Raw genomic sequence first — 15,206 nt, 5'->3', positions numbered from 1 at the left:
CGTCACGTTTAGTCAATAAAACACTTCCGCATAGGATACAGCTGTGTATCCTCGCTCATAACTCCTCTGAAAGCCTCCTCACTCCTCACTCCTCGACTCCTCGCGGTGCAATTAGAGAATTGAGATGTCCTTCAAGATGGCTGAGCTCGATTGGTTTCCGGGTCATAGGATGGAGGAAAGAGGAGCGAGGAGACGAGGAGGGATATTGAGAAGCACCCCAGGTGTCTAGGATTGCAGTGGAAAGGCCAGAATGAGAAGTGGTTTGAAGAAGACTTCAAAACCCTGCTTCCTATTTCTCAGTTTCACTTGGGTCACCACAAAACCCTTATTAGCAAACCAAACAGCATTTAATTGAGAGTTGCCACTCTGAAAAGAAGTAATAGATAGATATCATTCTGTTAAAATAAATAAATATTATATTTCATCCTCGCTAAACACATAATTCAGGCTGGAACCCAATATCAGATGGTTTAAAATAAGAAATGAAGTCACATTGTGAGATGTCACAATTATGATTTTATCAAGATGAAAAGTCATAATACTTTTTAGGTGTATATGGGCTTTACTTTTCAGACTCATGCCAAAAAAAGGATCTGCTTTTATTTTATTTTTTTCATTTACACATTTTTGATCAAAAATAAAATAAAACAGTAATATTGTTACTATAATAATACTTTTTATATTTATTTATTTATTTTAAAATGTGATTGATTCATTTTAATAGAATTATTAAACAGCATATAAATAAGTATATACAAAGAGTATATATACATATATATATATATATATATATATATATATATATATGCGCTTAATATTTTTGTGGAAACCGTGATACATTTCATTCATTACATTCAGGATTATTTGATGAATAGAAAATTCAAAAGAACAGCATTTATTTAAAAATCGTCTTTGACATTTGTTGCACTTGCTGAATAAAAGTATTAATTTTGTTAAAAAAAATCTCACTTCCCGCACGCTTTTAAACCGTAGTGTAGATCTGTTGACCTTGGTACCATAATGAATGACCCTGATAATGATGTTTGAGCATTACTAATAAATATAGTAGCCTAAACAATGGTGAAAATAACTGCAATATTCTAATTCTAAGAAGAAAGACTAATTTTGTCTTTTTCTGTTCTGTTTCTGTCCCTTGTCTTTCACCAAACCTTTATTGTTTCTCTCAAACACAACTGCACACATTTGCTCTCCATTACAGACAGTGATGGCTGGTTATTGTGCAATAGTTTTGGGCTAGTGCCCCTCAGTGGGTAGAACCCAAATCGAGAGCTGGATGTTTTGAGCTGTTTTTGTAAGCCTTCATACTGTCCCTGACAAAATATTCACATAAACACACAACATCTCTCAGTGCCACCTGAACAGTAGGAAAAAAAATGGAAATGGATGACCACAGAAACTCTAGCTTTCTTTGCCAGTCCCACCACCCACGATGCCAACCAGAGTCTACAGCAGGAAAGCGACGACGAAAACCAACCTCAAAGCAAAAAGCAAAAAGCCCCGATGGCCCAGCGAGCTCAGTGTCCTCGACCCCAGTGCTACGCAGCCACAGCTGGTGGGGGAACAGTTTGCTCCTTCCTCTAGTCATGCTATCATACTTGCCCTGTGAGGCCTGGGGCACCACCTTCAAAATTGCCATCGTAGGACCATGGGCGTGCGACTCAATGTACTCAAAAGCCCTGCCAGACCTGGCTGCCCGATTAGCCATTAGCCGTATCAACAAAGACCCCGACCTCAACAAAGGCTACTGGTATGATTACACACTAATTAATGAGGATTGCTCGAGCTCGAGAGGCCTGGCACGGTTTGCCGAGCTGGAGGGTTACGGTTCGGCCTTTCTTGGACCAGCAAACCCTGCCTACTGCACTGCTGCTGCACTGCTGGCAAAGAATTGGAACAAGGGCATCCTGTCCTGGGCTTGCCTGAAGGCTGACATGACTGAGGAAATGTATCCGTCCTTTCTGCGGCCGCTCCCATTGTCTTCTCGCGTGCTCTTCTCTGTGCTGCGCTTTTTCCGCTGGGCACATGTTGGGATTATAACTGTGGAGAACGACATGTGGGAAGCGACTGGGCATGAACTTGCAGCATCCCTGCGTGCTCTTGGTCTGCCAGTTGGCAGGGTTGTTACCGTAGGGGCGGACAAGGAGGGACCACGACGAGCCCTAAAGGCAATACGAGAGATGGATCGAGTGAGGGGTGAGTTCTGTTTAAAAATGTACACATACAATGCGCAGCTACTAACTCTTAACTAAAGTTTTTAGAACTTCAGTTAAAAACAGAGGATTACAGAACATTGGTTAGAGTTTTCAAATGAAATGATCTGCTTCTATATCCTCAGTTATCCTAAAATAAATTAAATCTGTGATTAAGGATTGAAAATATTATCCATTTGCCATATAAAAGAAAATGTATGTAATCTAAAATAAAATAAAAAATTATAATTAGGTGTGATATAATTAGGACAGACACTATACATTTTATTGGGGGGGAAAGTATGTTATATCATTCTGCGTGATTGTGTTATATCTCTCATTGTTTTTTAATAATTATTAACATCAACTTATTCCTTCATTTATGGCTCAATTCTTTTTCCTCCCTCTTAATTTTTTGTGTGTGTGCAGTTGTCATTATGTGCATGCACTCTGTTCTGATTGGTGGAAAAGAACAGTATCAGTTGCTAACCACAGCACTGGACATGAGAATGATTGACCGAGGATACATCTTCATTCCATATGACACACTGCTGTATTCACTGCCATATAAAAATGTGAACTATCCAATCCTGGCCAATGACACCAAACTGCGACGAGCATACGATGGGGTCTTAACAATAACCATGGACCAAGGGGAACAAAACTTCTATGAGGCCTTTAATGCAGCACAGGAATCGTATGACATTCGCACCAGCACACCAGCCGAAGAGGTAACACACTGAGTTTGAACTCGTCTTACCAAATGGTTTTAGATCTAGTGGTCTCATTTAATTATGATTATGATATGATAATTATTATTATATCATTTAATATAAGGACACAAATAGCAAAAGCAAACGCTATAATTATTATAAATAATCTTTGCCAAAATAGTGACTCTTCAGATGTTTTTTAGCATAGAAAAAAATGTGTTAAGCGTTATGTATTTAATATGTTCATAATTTGTGTATGCTAAGACATTTGCAGGTTGGTGTTTTGCTCTAATTGATTCTTATAAAACAGGGTTATATAATAGTTAACTAAAACCATAAAAACATTTTCATTACTTGAAATAAAAGAAATGGTACCTGAAATGAAATAAAATATTTAGAAAACTATGGCACCGACGTGTTTTAAGGTATTTTAGTACAAGTTTCTTTCAGTTAAAACAGCTCAAACTTGCATTTTAGTCTGGGACTAAGTTTAAGCCTTGTCTGTGAAATCGAGGGTTGATGTACTTACTAAAATAACAAACTGAAATAATAATGAATAACAAATACATAGATACATCGTAATGACAAATGACCAAAATACTAATTCAAAAACTAATTCAGAATATTAGTAAAAACTATAATTGTGATACTAAAATAACTCTTTGATAAAAAGTGATCACTTTCCCTGTTTTCCCTGGTATGAGAAATTGCTTAGAATTACACTAAGACTCTTGTCTTATTTGTCCTATTTTTGTGTTTTTTTTCTTTCTTGGCAGGTTTCTCCATTTTTTGGGACCATTTATAACATGCTGTATTATACAGCCATGGCTGCAGAGCAGAGTCGTGCTACGAGTGGTGGGCGCTGGGTATCGGGTGATGCACTGGCTAAGAACGACGGCGGATTTGAATTCAATGGCTTTAACCAACGGATATCAGCAGGTTCTGATGGAGAAGGAATGCAGGCACGCTATGCTGTCCTGGATTCAGATGGCTCTGGCTCCAGCCTACACCATACGCACACCCTCGAAGCACCGCACACGTATGGAAAATATGGAGGGTTGAAGTACTTGGGGAAATCGATTCATTTTGCTGGAGCGTCTCCGAGCAGTGACTCAAACTGCTGGTTCAGCCCTTATATCGCTTGTAGTGGAGGTGAGGAAGCAGAACTTCTATTGCCAAATTGCATTACATTACATTTTATGACATCAACATCACAACTGATTCTGTTTCTCATTCTGTCTTTTTTTGTTTCAGGCCTGGATGGAGTTTTCTTCCTTCTTTTGTTGTTCATTGTGTTGATAGCTGGAGCAGGTGTCCTTTTTCTCCATGTAAGGTATGACTTGACGTGCTTGAGTTTTAGCAAACCACCTTGTGTTGAACAAGTTTATAGTCCTACTGATAAACAAATAAGTATATGAGTGTGTGTGTGTCCAGGAAACACGGTCAGGTGGGGATATTGGGAGCATCTGGTGGTGGAGGAGGAGGAAGCGCTGCTAAGATAGTGCTGACACTGGATGACTTGGTCTTCATCAACACCACACTCAGCAGGAGGGTCAGTCACAAATGCTCTCTCTCTCTCTCGCTATGTGTGTCTGTCTTGCTCATAGACTTTGTCTCTGTCTCATTCACTTTCAATTTCTCTCTCGGTGAGTAGAAGCTGGATGTATGATAATAATTTAATTTAATATAATTTTAGTGTGTGCCCTGCTGCGAATGTGATGGTAATAAATAGGGCAAGAATGAGTCTTTTCATAGAAATTACTCAAGTCATTAATTCTCTCTCTTCTCCATAGATTTTTTGTCGATGCCTCTCTCATTATCAATTTCTCTCTCTCTTCTTTCTCTCTGTAGAGGCTGAATGAGGATAGTATGGTGAAGAGTCAACTAGATGTTAGAACCCCACACCACTCAGTTTCAGCTCGCAGTTACATTACTTCAACTCCTGAAACTTCCAACGTTGCTGTGTTTGAGGTGTGTGAAATCTGTGCGCTTTATGTCCAGACATACACCATAATAAGCTGTTAGCAAAGTGTTTTGGTGCTATATTAAAGCAATATCACACTAACAAGAGGAATTTTGTACTGAATACCAGAAGGTAACCAATGTTTCAGACAAAATTTGACCAGTTAGTTTGTATATTTTCCTCCACCAATGAATATAGTTCCAAAGAATGCCTAATGTACCAAACTGGAAAAGCAATTTAAAAGGTGTTGTGCTTCATGAGTTTTAAAGTGTTAAGTAATCGCTCTAGGTTTTTAAAGCTCTACTCAGGGTTTTCCATTTCCTACTCCATGCCCTGCTAAAAAATCCAGCATAAACCACCCTGAATTCAAGCTGGTTTATGCTGGTATAGTGCTGGTCCAGCATGGTGATGCTGTTCTCAAGCAAAACTGAGCTGTAGCTCTCCCGCTTACCATCCTGATGACCGACAAACCAGCTTACAGTTCCCAGCATGCAAAACATACCTTATGCTGGTGACCAGAAAGCAGTTTAATAAACCGCTAAGACTAGTCTTACAAGTTAGTCATCCAATTTTTACTTTATGACTGTTCATAACTGTTTCCTAGTTAGATACATAAAAATATATTGATCTAATTTGATACCGAAAAGTAAGACTGATTACCCCTAACTAACTGCTAGTTAGTCATAGTATAGTTTCTTATTAGTTCACCAAAAAATGAAAGTTCTGTCATTGATTACTCACCATTACTCACTCAGACCATTCTCACTCAGACTCACAGTTCATTTTCGGAACACAAATTAAGATATTTTTTTATGAAATCCGAGAGCTTTGTGATCCGTCAATAGGCAGCAACGTCATTGCAACTTTCAAGGCCCAGAAAGGTAGTAAAGACATCGTTAAAACAGTCCATGTGACTACAATGGTTCAACCTTAATGTTATGAAGCGAATAGAATACTTTTTGTGCACAATAAAATCCAAAAATAACGACTTTATTCAACAATTTATTCTCTTCTGTGTCAGTCTCTTCATGTGAGCACCTCGACACATGCCTGAGCTGCTGACACAGGAGCCGGCCAATACTGAGCCGGCTTTCTGACCTAGAACCCGGAAGCCCTGCACTGTTTACAGTGTGAACAATAAAGTCAATGTTTTTTTGTTTTTTTTGCACACAAAAAGTATTCTCATCGCTTCATAACGTTAAGGTTGAACCACTGTAGTCACATGGACTATTTTAACGCTGTCTTTACTACCTTTGCAATGACGTTGCTGCCTGTGACTGGTTCAGAAACCTCTTGGATTTCATCAAAAATATCTTAATCTGTGTTCCGAAGTTGAACAAAGGTCTTACGGGTTTGGAACAACATGAAGGTGAGTAATTAATGACAGAATGTTTTGGGTGAACAAACCCTGTATGGCTATGTATGGCTATATGGCTAAAATGGCTATGTTTATGTAACTGGCCCCAGCAATGCTGGATTTTTAATCAGGGTGCTTGGTGATTAAAGCAAGCGCTAAATTTCAAAAACGGGTACATTATTGCATGCAAACTAAGCTTACATCAGATTCGAGGACTGTGGTTTAAAATAGCCTGTATATTATTATTAACAACATACTGTAGTTAGTTGTAAATCAGAGGTTGTGGAGATGTATTAGTTGTATGCAGAATATGTCAAAAGCTGCAGATGTCTGTGTTTCACAAAATTCTACACATCACTTGTCCCTTGCATGTTTGTCAAACTGTACATTATGTATTTCATTATAATATGATATAATTAATAAAACATACGTTCCAATAAAAGTGTAGTCCCCGTAATTCAATTTAATCCATTTACAGTACCTTATTTAAATGAATACCATAGAATTATACATATTTCCCTCTAAACTCAGTGTAGGAAATGAGAAAAACCGAGTCAGGAGATTCTGTCTGCACGTGTGGTGTTGTGTTAAACTGAATTGTTCCGTGTTGTCAGGGTGACTGGGTTTGGCTGAAGAAATGCCCCTGCGGAGATTCTGTTTCAGAAATCGCTGAGAGCACACAGACCATCTTTATCAAGGTAAGAAAAGAAATGAAAGTAAGCTAAAAAGTTGTGTACAGGTTTTGAAAGGAAAACTGAATGCTCCTTACCTTACCCTCTTTTTTGCTTCTGTTTGCTCCCTTCTCTCTCTCTCTCTCTCTCTCCCTAGCTGAGAGACATGCGCCATGAGAATCTGAACTTGTTTCTGGGTCTGTTCCTGGATACTGGCATATTTGGCATTGTTACAGAGCACTGCACCAGAGGCAGTCTGGAAGACCTACTCAACAATGAGGAAATGAGACTGGACTGGATGTTCAAATCCTCTCTTCTCCTTGATCTGATCAGGGTGAGGAATTGTAGCGATGGAAGGAAAGTTCAATTAACAAAGGGTTGAATGATTGCATAGATGAACATAGGCTATATGTAAGAACAACTCAGGAAGAAGATGAAGATATGGATGAAAATGTGATAAAGAATGACTGGCTGCATGTTAAGTAATGAACTGTCAAAGATGTCATCTGCGCCCATCTTCTCATACATCTCTGTAACTTTTCTCTCAGGGAATGAAGTGCTTGCATAATCGTGGGGTTATTCATGGACGCCTGAAGTCAAGAAACTGTGTGGTAGATGGTAGGTTTGTTCTGAAGGTTACAGATTATGGCTTGAATGAAATCATCCACTGTCAAAACATCATCTTGGAGGACAGTAAACCGGAGGGTACGTATAATACATATGGAAAGTGTTATGAGAACCAGGTTATAGAGGCTCCTCTTGCTTGCTTTTATGTATTCCGTCTTTCTGGTTGACTGTATCTCTGTATCATTGATTCAGATCAATTTTGGACGGCTCCAGAGATCCTGCGGAACCCTAATCTGAAGAGGAAGGGGGCGTTTGCAGCAGATGTATACAGCTTTGCTATTATCATGCAGGAGGTGATCTCTCGCTGCGCACCCTTTTGCATGTTGGATATGCCTCCTGAAGGTTAGACTCCACATGCCACTACATAATCGCTTAACACATCGATTTAAATTTTTCCATGTTTACTTAATTAATGGAGAAGCTGAAAATAGCAATGTTTTATAGGAGTAGTTCACTTTTTAAAAAACTTTTGGTGATAATTTACTCACCCCCATGTCATCCAAGATGTCCATGTCTTTCTTTCTTCAGTCGAAAAGAAATGAAGGTTTTTGATGAAAACATTCTAGGATTTTTCTCCAAATAATGGACTTCATTGGGTACCAAACGGTCCAAGGTTCAAATGACAGTTTCAGTGCAGCTTCAAATGGCTTTAAACGACACCAGACGATGCATAAGGGTCTTATCTTGCGAAACAATCTGTCATTAAAAAATTAATAAAAAAGTTTAAGTTTTATAAGCACAAATGCTCGCCTTGCTCTGTTCTGTGATGCACGTTCGTGACTCTCCTGTTCGAACTCGTTCATCAAAATGAACATATCTTTTTTCATCAAAAAAAGATTTGTTAATTTTGAACGAGTCTTTTTTCGAGTCATTTCGTTCATTCAACGAACGAAATGACTCGGAAAAAAGATTTGTTCATTTTGTTCGAACAGGAGAGTCACGAACGTGCATCACAGAACAGAGCAAGGCGAGCATTTGTGCTTATGAAACTTAAACTTTTTTATTTATTTTTGATAAATAAAAATCCTAGAATGTTTTCATCAAAAACCTTAATTTCTTTTCGACTGAAGAGAGAAAGACATGGACATCTTGGATGACATGGTGGTGAGTAAATTATCAGGAAAAGTTTTTAAAAAGTGAACTACTCCTTTAATTGAGCTTGTTTGGAGCAATTCAGTTGTGTATCTCTGTGTGCAGAAATCATAGATAAGGTGCGTTCCCCTCCACCGCTGTGCAGACCCACTGTGTCTGTGGATGAAGCTCCGCTGGAGGTGATTCAGATCATGAAGCAGGCCTGGAGTGAGGAGCCTGACAAGAGACCCACATTTGAGGAGATCTTCAAACAGGTACAGCTTCTTTTTCTCTAATGCGCACACACACACACACACACACACACACACACACACACACACACACACACACACATCTATCACCTTAACTAACCCTACCTCTAAGCCGGATTTCGGATAGTGCCGCCTTTGTGGGGACATTTTGTCCCCATAATGTAGGTTTTGCCAGGACACACATATTCACCATATAAAACATAGAGAAGAAGACAAAAAAATACTGTTCTCTGTCTCTTACTTTCTTACTTGCAGTTTAAAAATGTGAACAAGGGAAAGAAGACAAATATAATTGACTCAATGTTAAGGATGCTGGAGCAGTACTCCTCAAACCTGGAGGATCTGATCCGAGAGAGGACTGAAGAACTAGAGGTAGAGCGTCAGAAAACTGATGCTCTCCTAGCTCAGATGTTGCCCAAGTGAGTCCCACTTCAGTCTAACTTCACCCTTCTTTGCCTATTCTCTTCTTGTTTCTTATAATGCCATTCTGTCTTTCAGGTCTGTGGCCTTGGCATTAAAGACAGGAAAGCCAGTAAAACCGGAGCACTTTTCAGACGTCACACTGTATTTCAGTGATATTGTTGGCTTCACCACTATCTCTGCTCTGAGTGAACCTATCGAAGTGGTCGATCTGCTTAACGACCTCTACATACTCTTCGATGGAATCATCGCAATCCACGATGTCTACAAGGTCTGCATGAGCTTTTTTATGTTTCACTTTTACTGTTGTGGAAATTGAGGAGATTCTTTCATGAGACTGATCTCATAATATCAGATTTAGAGTGTTTCTGCTGCAGATCCCTTTTAAAAAATCAGAGACTCTCAGAAAAAAAGGTACAAAAGCTGTCACTGGGCCGGTCCCCTTATTTAGCTCTAAAAGGTGTATAATAATGCCCCTAAGGTTCATATTAGTACCTAAATGGTACATTTTTACATGTTTTAAAGGGAGTGTCCTGGTGAAAGGTTTTAGACCATTTTTTTCTGGGAGTGCATAAAAAAGGAAAAATACTGTAAAATATTTCTTCTTTGGTAAGATATTCTTCTAAAGATTTTAATTTTTTGATGGGATAAATTAAAATAATAAATTATTTATATAACATTTTATAATCTGAGATCATTTCTATAGGACATGCAAACTGTTTTTTTTATACAAAAACAGATTTTTTACAAAGAACATTTTATATGACATATATCAACAGGTGGAGACTATTGGTGATGCGTACATGGTGGCGTCAGGTGTTCCGAACCGTAATGGTAACCGTCACGCAGCAGAGATGGCCAACATGTCTCTAGACATTCTGCACTGCATCGGAACATTTCAAATGAGGCACATGCCTGACGTCAAAGTCAAAATCCGCATTGGACTTCATTCTGGTAAGAAAAGCACAATGCACACAAACACACCAATATCATTCATAAGTTTGGGGTCTTTGTGGAATTTTTTTGGTTGTTGCCGTTTTTTGCTTTTATTGAGATTGTAGAGAACTGTCACGGGATAGGATTGGGAAAGATACCTGAGCCAGGACTCGAAATCGGGTCGCTAGAAATGCAACTGCACTACGCGCCTAAGCGCTGTCACAAGGCTTCAACACAGTTAAAATAGCAATATTGTGAAATTACAAATTTAAAATAACAGTATTCTATTTTATTGTAAAGCACTTTACTATTACTGTATGCCCTTCTCACAAAGTTAAAAATCAGGTATAGGCTATAATTTCAATGACAAAAATGGCCTAGTCTTACATCACCAAACTGAACATAGCGCTAAATGTAAATACGTATTTACACTTGATCCTCTGATGGCTGTGTATTCCTAGAACAAGTGAAATGTAAATCCCGGGCATCATCCAATTAACAGATTCATCCAATTAGTAAGCACAGCGCTGGCCCTTTCCCCCATCCCCCAGCTGAACAGACCTCACATGGTGCTTGCACAGGTGTGACTGACGCAGGGCTATTTAATTCTATGAAATGTATTGCCGTCGCTAATGTCCTAACTTATTATTTATGTGTGTCTGTACAGGTCCAGTGGTGGCGGGTGTGGTTGGGTTGAAGATGCCTCGGTACTGTCTGTTCGGGGACACAGTAAACACAGCTTCCCGAATGGAATCCACAGGGTTGCGTGAGTCCACCTAAAACTTGTGTTGTATTATGTATATACATCAGCATATGTCTGATAATAACAATGTAAGCTTTTTTGACTTGTCTCTGAAGTCGTGATTCCAGGAATTTGTCTCTGGCTAAGGTTCGGTAGTTAGTGCTTTGTGTGTGTGTGTGTGTGTGTGTGTGTGTGTGTGTATGTGTATGTGCTGATCAGTGAGTGCATGTCAGTGAGAGCTCAGAGGGCTTAAAGTGAAGAGTTCCCTGTAAGCTCTTAAGAGTATAAGCCAAATTAGAAAGAAAATTCTGCTTTAAAGCTAATGTCCTCTTAGAACTCAGCCTCCGCTATCACCCTGAACTGTCGCACCTTTAATCAGACCTTCTGTCACATTTATCCAAGAACATTTACTTCACGTTTCATGCTGAAGAACATGGATAAAATGTGTGAAATTTGATTAAGGATTTGCTAACACAATATACTATTTAAAAGTTTTTTTTAAAGAAATCAATACTTTTTATTCAACTGATTAAAAGTGAAAACAAAGACATTTATAATGTTGCAAAAGATTTTCTCCTTCTATTCTTCAATAAAATCCAGGTTTTTATTATTATTACAGTTTCCACCAAAATATCCAGCAGTAGCATTGTTTTCAACATTGCTAATAATAATTAATGTTTCTTGAGCAGCAAATCAGCATATTAGAATAATTTCTGAAGGATCATGTGACACTGAAAACTGGAGTATAATGATGCTGAAAATTCAGCTTTGGCATCACAGGAATAAATTATATTTTAAAATGTATTCAAATATCTAACAGTTAGTTTAATATTTGAATAGCATTTCACAAAATCACTTATTTTACTGTATTCTTTATTAAATAAATATTTTTTTTAACTTTTGAATGGTAGTGTGCATGGAATTAGGCTACAGTTATTGTAAATATTATCATATTGTACAAGATAATTTTGTTTGAAAATCAGGTTGTTTCAAATTAATCTTAAATGAAAGATTAAAGATGTTTTCATCATAGATTGGGCGACAAAGGTCACACGTTTAGTACTGGTTGATTTCACCTACACAATGAAATGACTAGAACACAGTTGCCCAGATAATCTGAAGGAAAACGAAAGAGTAACAGAACGTCTCCAGTGATGTAACATGCCTAGTGCATCATATTGAAAACTCTAACAGTTAGAGGCATACTGTCATCTAGTGGTTTCTCAGGGAACATCATTACCTTCAACTAGAACTCTGCACAATGTTCTTGATGTGTCTGTATGAACTCAATCATTGCCCACACTGATTTCTTCTGTATAAGAGATATATTTGTAACATTTTATTTTGATTTATTATTTATTTAATAATAAAAAATAATAAAAATCTTTCTTTTTTTTTGCTCTCCCTGTTTCTACAGCTTACAGAATTCACGTCAACAAGAGTACTGTTGATGTCCTGAACAGCCTCAAACTTGGATATAAAATAGATTGTAGGGGCAGGACAGAGCTCAAGGTACACACACACACACACACTGACAAGTGTTTCTCTAGTTCATGCATTTTTATGTCTCAGCTGATTTTTATTAAAATTACTATAATCCTAACTATGATCTAAACAGACAGTAAAAAAAAATCATCAATTCAATATTTTTTCTGTGAAAGTGATTGTATAATAAATACATATTTACACAATTTCATCTGTCCCAAATTTCTGCCATCATCTCCACCACGACAGACAAGTTTTGTTCCTAATTGTTACGTTTGTTACATTTACTTGTTTTTAAAGATTTTCTGACACTTGAGAAAAATGAGACGTGTGATGTGTGTAGAAATGCAATCAAGGCAAATACCACTTGAATGCTAGTTATGAAATAAATTAAAGAAATGAGACAATCACTTTATTTTTTTTATTTTTTTTACACCTTCCATCACCATCATTTCCACCACATAATGTTATTACACAGAACACAACATTTGAAATGTGATGGAAAAGAAACTATAAAGGTTCATGACTTTCAGAAAAAAATGACAAAAATAACACAATTCTTCACTGTTGCATGTATGTCCACTAATGGACATTATTAGTAAACAAATTCAGTAAACTAGTGTGAGGGTGAAAGTGTGTTTCAAGATAGTTCATTTTTTTTAACAATTCCCATGAAACACACACTATAACCAAGGGAACACACTCTATTATACAGTATTGTACTAAATGCCTCATAAATGTCTTGAAGCCTGTCATATGAGCTCCTGTCATTCTCTTACAGGGTAAAGGTGTAGAGGAAACATTTTGGTTGGTTGGGAGGGATGGATTTAACAAGCCACTACCTATACCGCCAGACCTTACTCCTGGGTAAGAAAGAAAAAAACACTTTTGTCTTTATGTTCATCTAGAGTAAACTAAACGTGTTGTGTTGATATGCTGATATCTTTATTGATGTTGCCACAAAGGGCGAGCAACCATGGTATCAGCTTGGATGAGATTCCGGTTGACAGGCGGCAGAAATTCCTGGATCGACAAAAGAATATGGGGAACTGAGGTAGGGAACAGAGACATTTCAGTGATTTCAGTTGTTTGGAAGATTTCAGTTTTCTACCTAATGAATGGATAAAAGAGTTTACAGTTCACTAATGTAGTTGCTGTAACAACTACCTACAGTACATGTCTTAGTTATTTTATTCACCCTGTCATTCCAAACCTATATGATTTTCTTTCTTCTATGGAACATAAAAAAGATATTTTGAAAAAGCCATTTAATTTCTGTTGTGTTCCGCAGAAAAAATAAAACATACAGGTTTGGAAACATGAGAGTGAGTAAATGATGAGAGAATTTACTTTTTTTTTTTTGGTGTCAGTCCCTTTAAGCTCTGCAACTTAAGGTTGTTCAAACTTTTGAACTCATGCTGTTCTGTTTCTGTGCCTTCCAATAGGCTGTGATGCTCTGTTTTCTGCACCAGCCTATCGAATTTAGGAGAAAGTGGGGCAAGGGGATGAAAGGAGTGGAATGAGGTGTTCAAAAACCCACTCTTTTTCTACCCGATTCATTCCAAAAAAGAGTGGAAAACCTCACTGGGACATCTGACAAAAGGCACAAACACTTGACCTGAACGCCAGTCCATAGAAACCATCAGCTCAACAAGATGGCATGTACCAGCTGCTATGGATGGTCACAGAGAACTTTTTTTAAAAACTGTATAGTTTATACTGCTGTTCATCCAATACTAAATGAAAGACACTGCTGAGATCGCAGCTCATCCAGAGATGAAAATGAGAACAGCAGCACATGCCCCATTCATCTGTGATCCCTCCAGTTAATTTTCTTTATTTCATTGTTTATAAGACAAAAGTGAAACAAGCTAAAACAATAAATTGATAGTGCTTATTTATAATGGCACCTGACAATTTAGTTATAATTCAGTGGAAATAACAGCAATAATGTCCATGTGTTGAAATGATTTAAAATGCTGTGTTGAATTTATTTGCTAGGAATATCATTCTATAATAAATAGGTGCTAGTTCAAAAACCGTCACATTCTTCACATTTTCTTTTTGAAAATGCTTTCTGTTTCATTTCATGTGGCACTGTTTGGCCTTTTATAGAAAGCGAAATACATACAGAGCAGTTTTCATGGCCAATAAATCCTTTAAACCCAAGATTATATGGCAGACAATTACTTGCAATCATTTGAGTAGCTTACCTCAATTGTCCTCTTTGAATTAAGAGTAAGAGGTACTTTGATAAAGGAAACTCGTGAGCCGAGACAGACAAATTGTCATGTTTATAATAGCATGGCACATTATCTTGATATACTCGGCACATTCCATGCATAATTATCATGATGTCAAACCCTGCTTCAGAATCCTGAAATATTACCAAAGATAAAGCATCAGAGATTTAGTCAAAGATTATCTCAGCACTATTTTGCCTGCTCATGCACTCAGTAAATATATGCTATGTGCCCCAAAAGGGGAATGATTTGAAAGAATGCCATGACAGACTTTTAAATGTGTGGTCTGGATATCTTCATTAAGATAGGAGGGTTCTGGCGCCTGTGGCTGTCCAGGATGACGTTCTGTCACCTGATACCTAAACCGCAATCAGGGGAGCTACAGTCACAGCAAAATGTAGCTGAATTTCAATTGCAAATCTCACCTTTTTATCTTGTCTGTGATTATGTAAATAAAAAAATGGTTTTAGTGAATGCAGATTCTTTCTTGGTGTAT

General features: G+C 37.7%; 1 protein-coding gene across 1 annotated transcript; it reads left to right on the top strand.

Annotated features, from left to right (window-relative positions):
* The first annotated feature begins 1,392 nt into the window (after positions 1 to 1,392).
* gucy2d (guanylate cyclase 2D, retinal) lies at positions 1,393 to 15,188 on the top strand. The gene is made up of 19 exons (XM_077231266.1): positions 1,393 to 2,214; positions 2,640 to 2,941; positions 3,700 to 4,075; positions 4,178 to 4,256; positions 4,358 to 4,475; positions 4,775 to 4,894; positions 6,858 to 6,941; positions 7,072 to 7,248; positions 7,463 to 7,619; positions 7,734 to 7,883; positions 8,739 to 8,887; positions 9,140 to 9,303; positions 9,383 to 9,575; positions 10,084 to 10,258; positions 10,908 to 11,006; positions 12,400 to 12,494; positions 13,249 to 13,334; positions 13,433 to 13,521; positions 13,913 to 15,188. Exons 1-18 carry the CDS (start codon positions 1,395 to 1,397, stop codon positions 13,518 to 13,520), a joined length of 3,432 nt encoding a protein of 1,143 aa, XP_077087381.1. The 5' UTR covers positions 1,393 to 1,394; the 3' UTR covers position 13,521; positions 13,913 to 15,188.
* The last annotated feature ends 18 nt before the right edge of the window (positions 15,189 to 15,206 follow it).

The sequence above is a fragment of the Siphateles boraxobius genome, unplaced genomic scaffold, assembly GCF_051911475.1.
Source record: "Siphateles boraxobius isolate OS27281-9 unplaced genomic scaffold, OSU_SipBor_1 16, whole genome shotgun sequence".
Lineage (NCBI taxonomy): Eukaryota > Metazoa > Chordata > Actinopteri > Cypriniformes > Leuciscidae > Siphateles > Siphateles boraxobius.
This window is presented reverse-complemented; position numbering and strand designations above follow the sequence as displayed.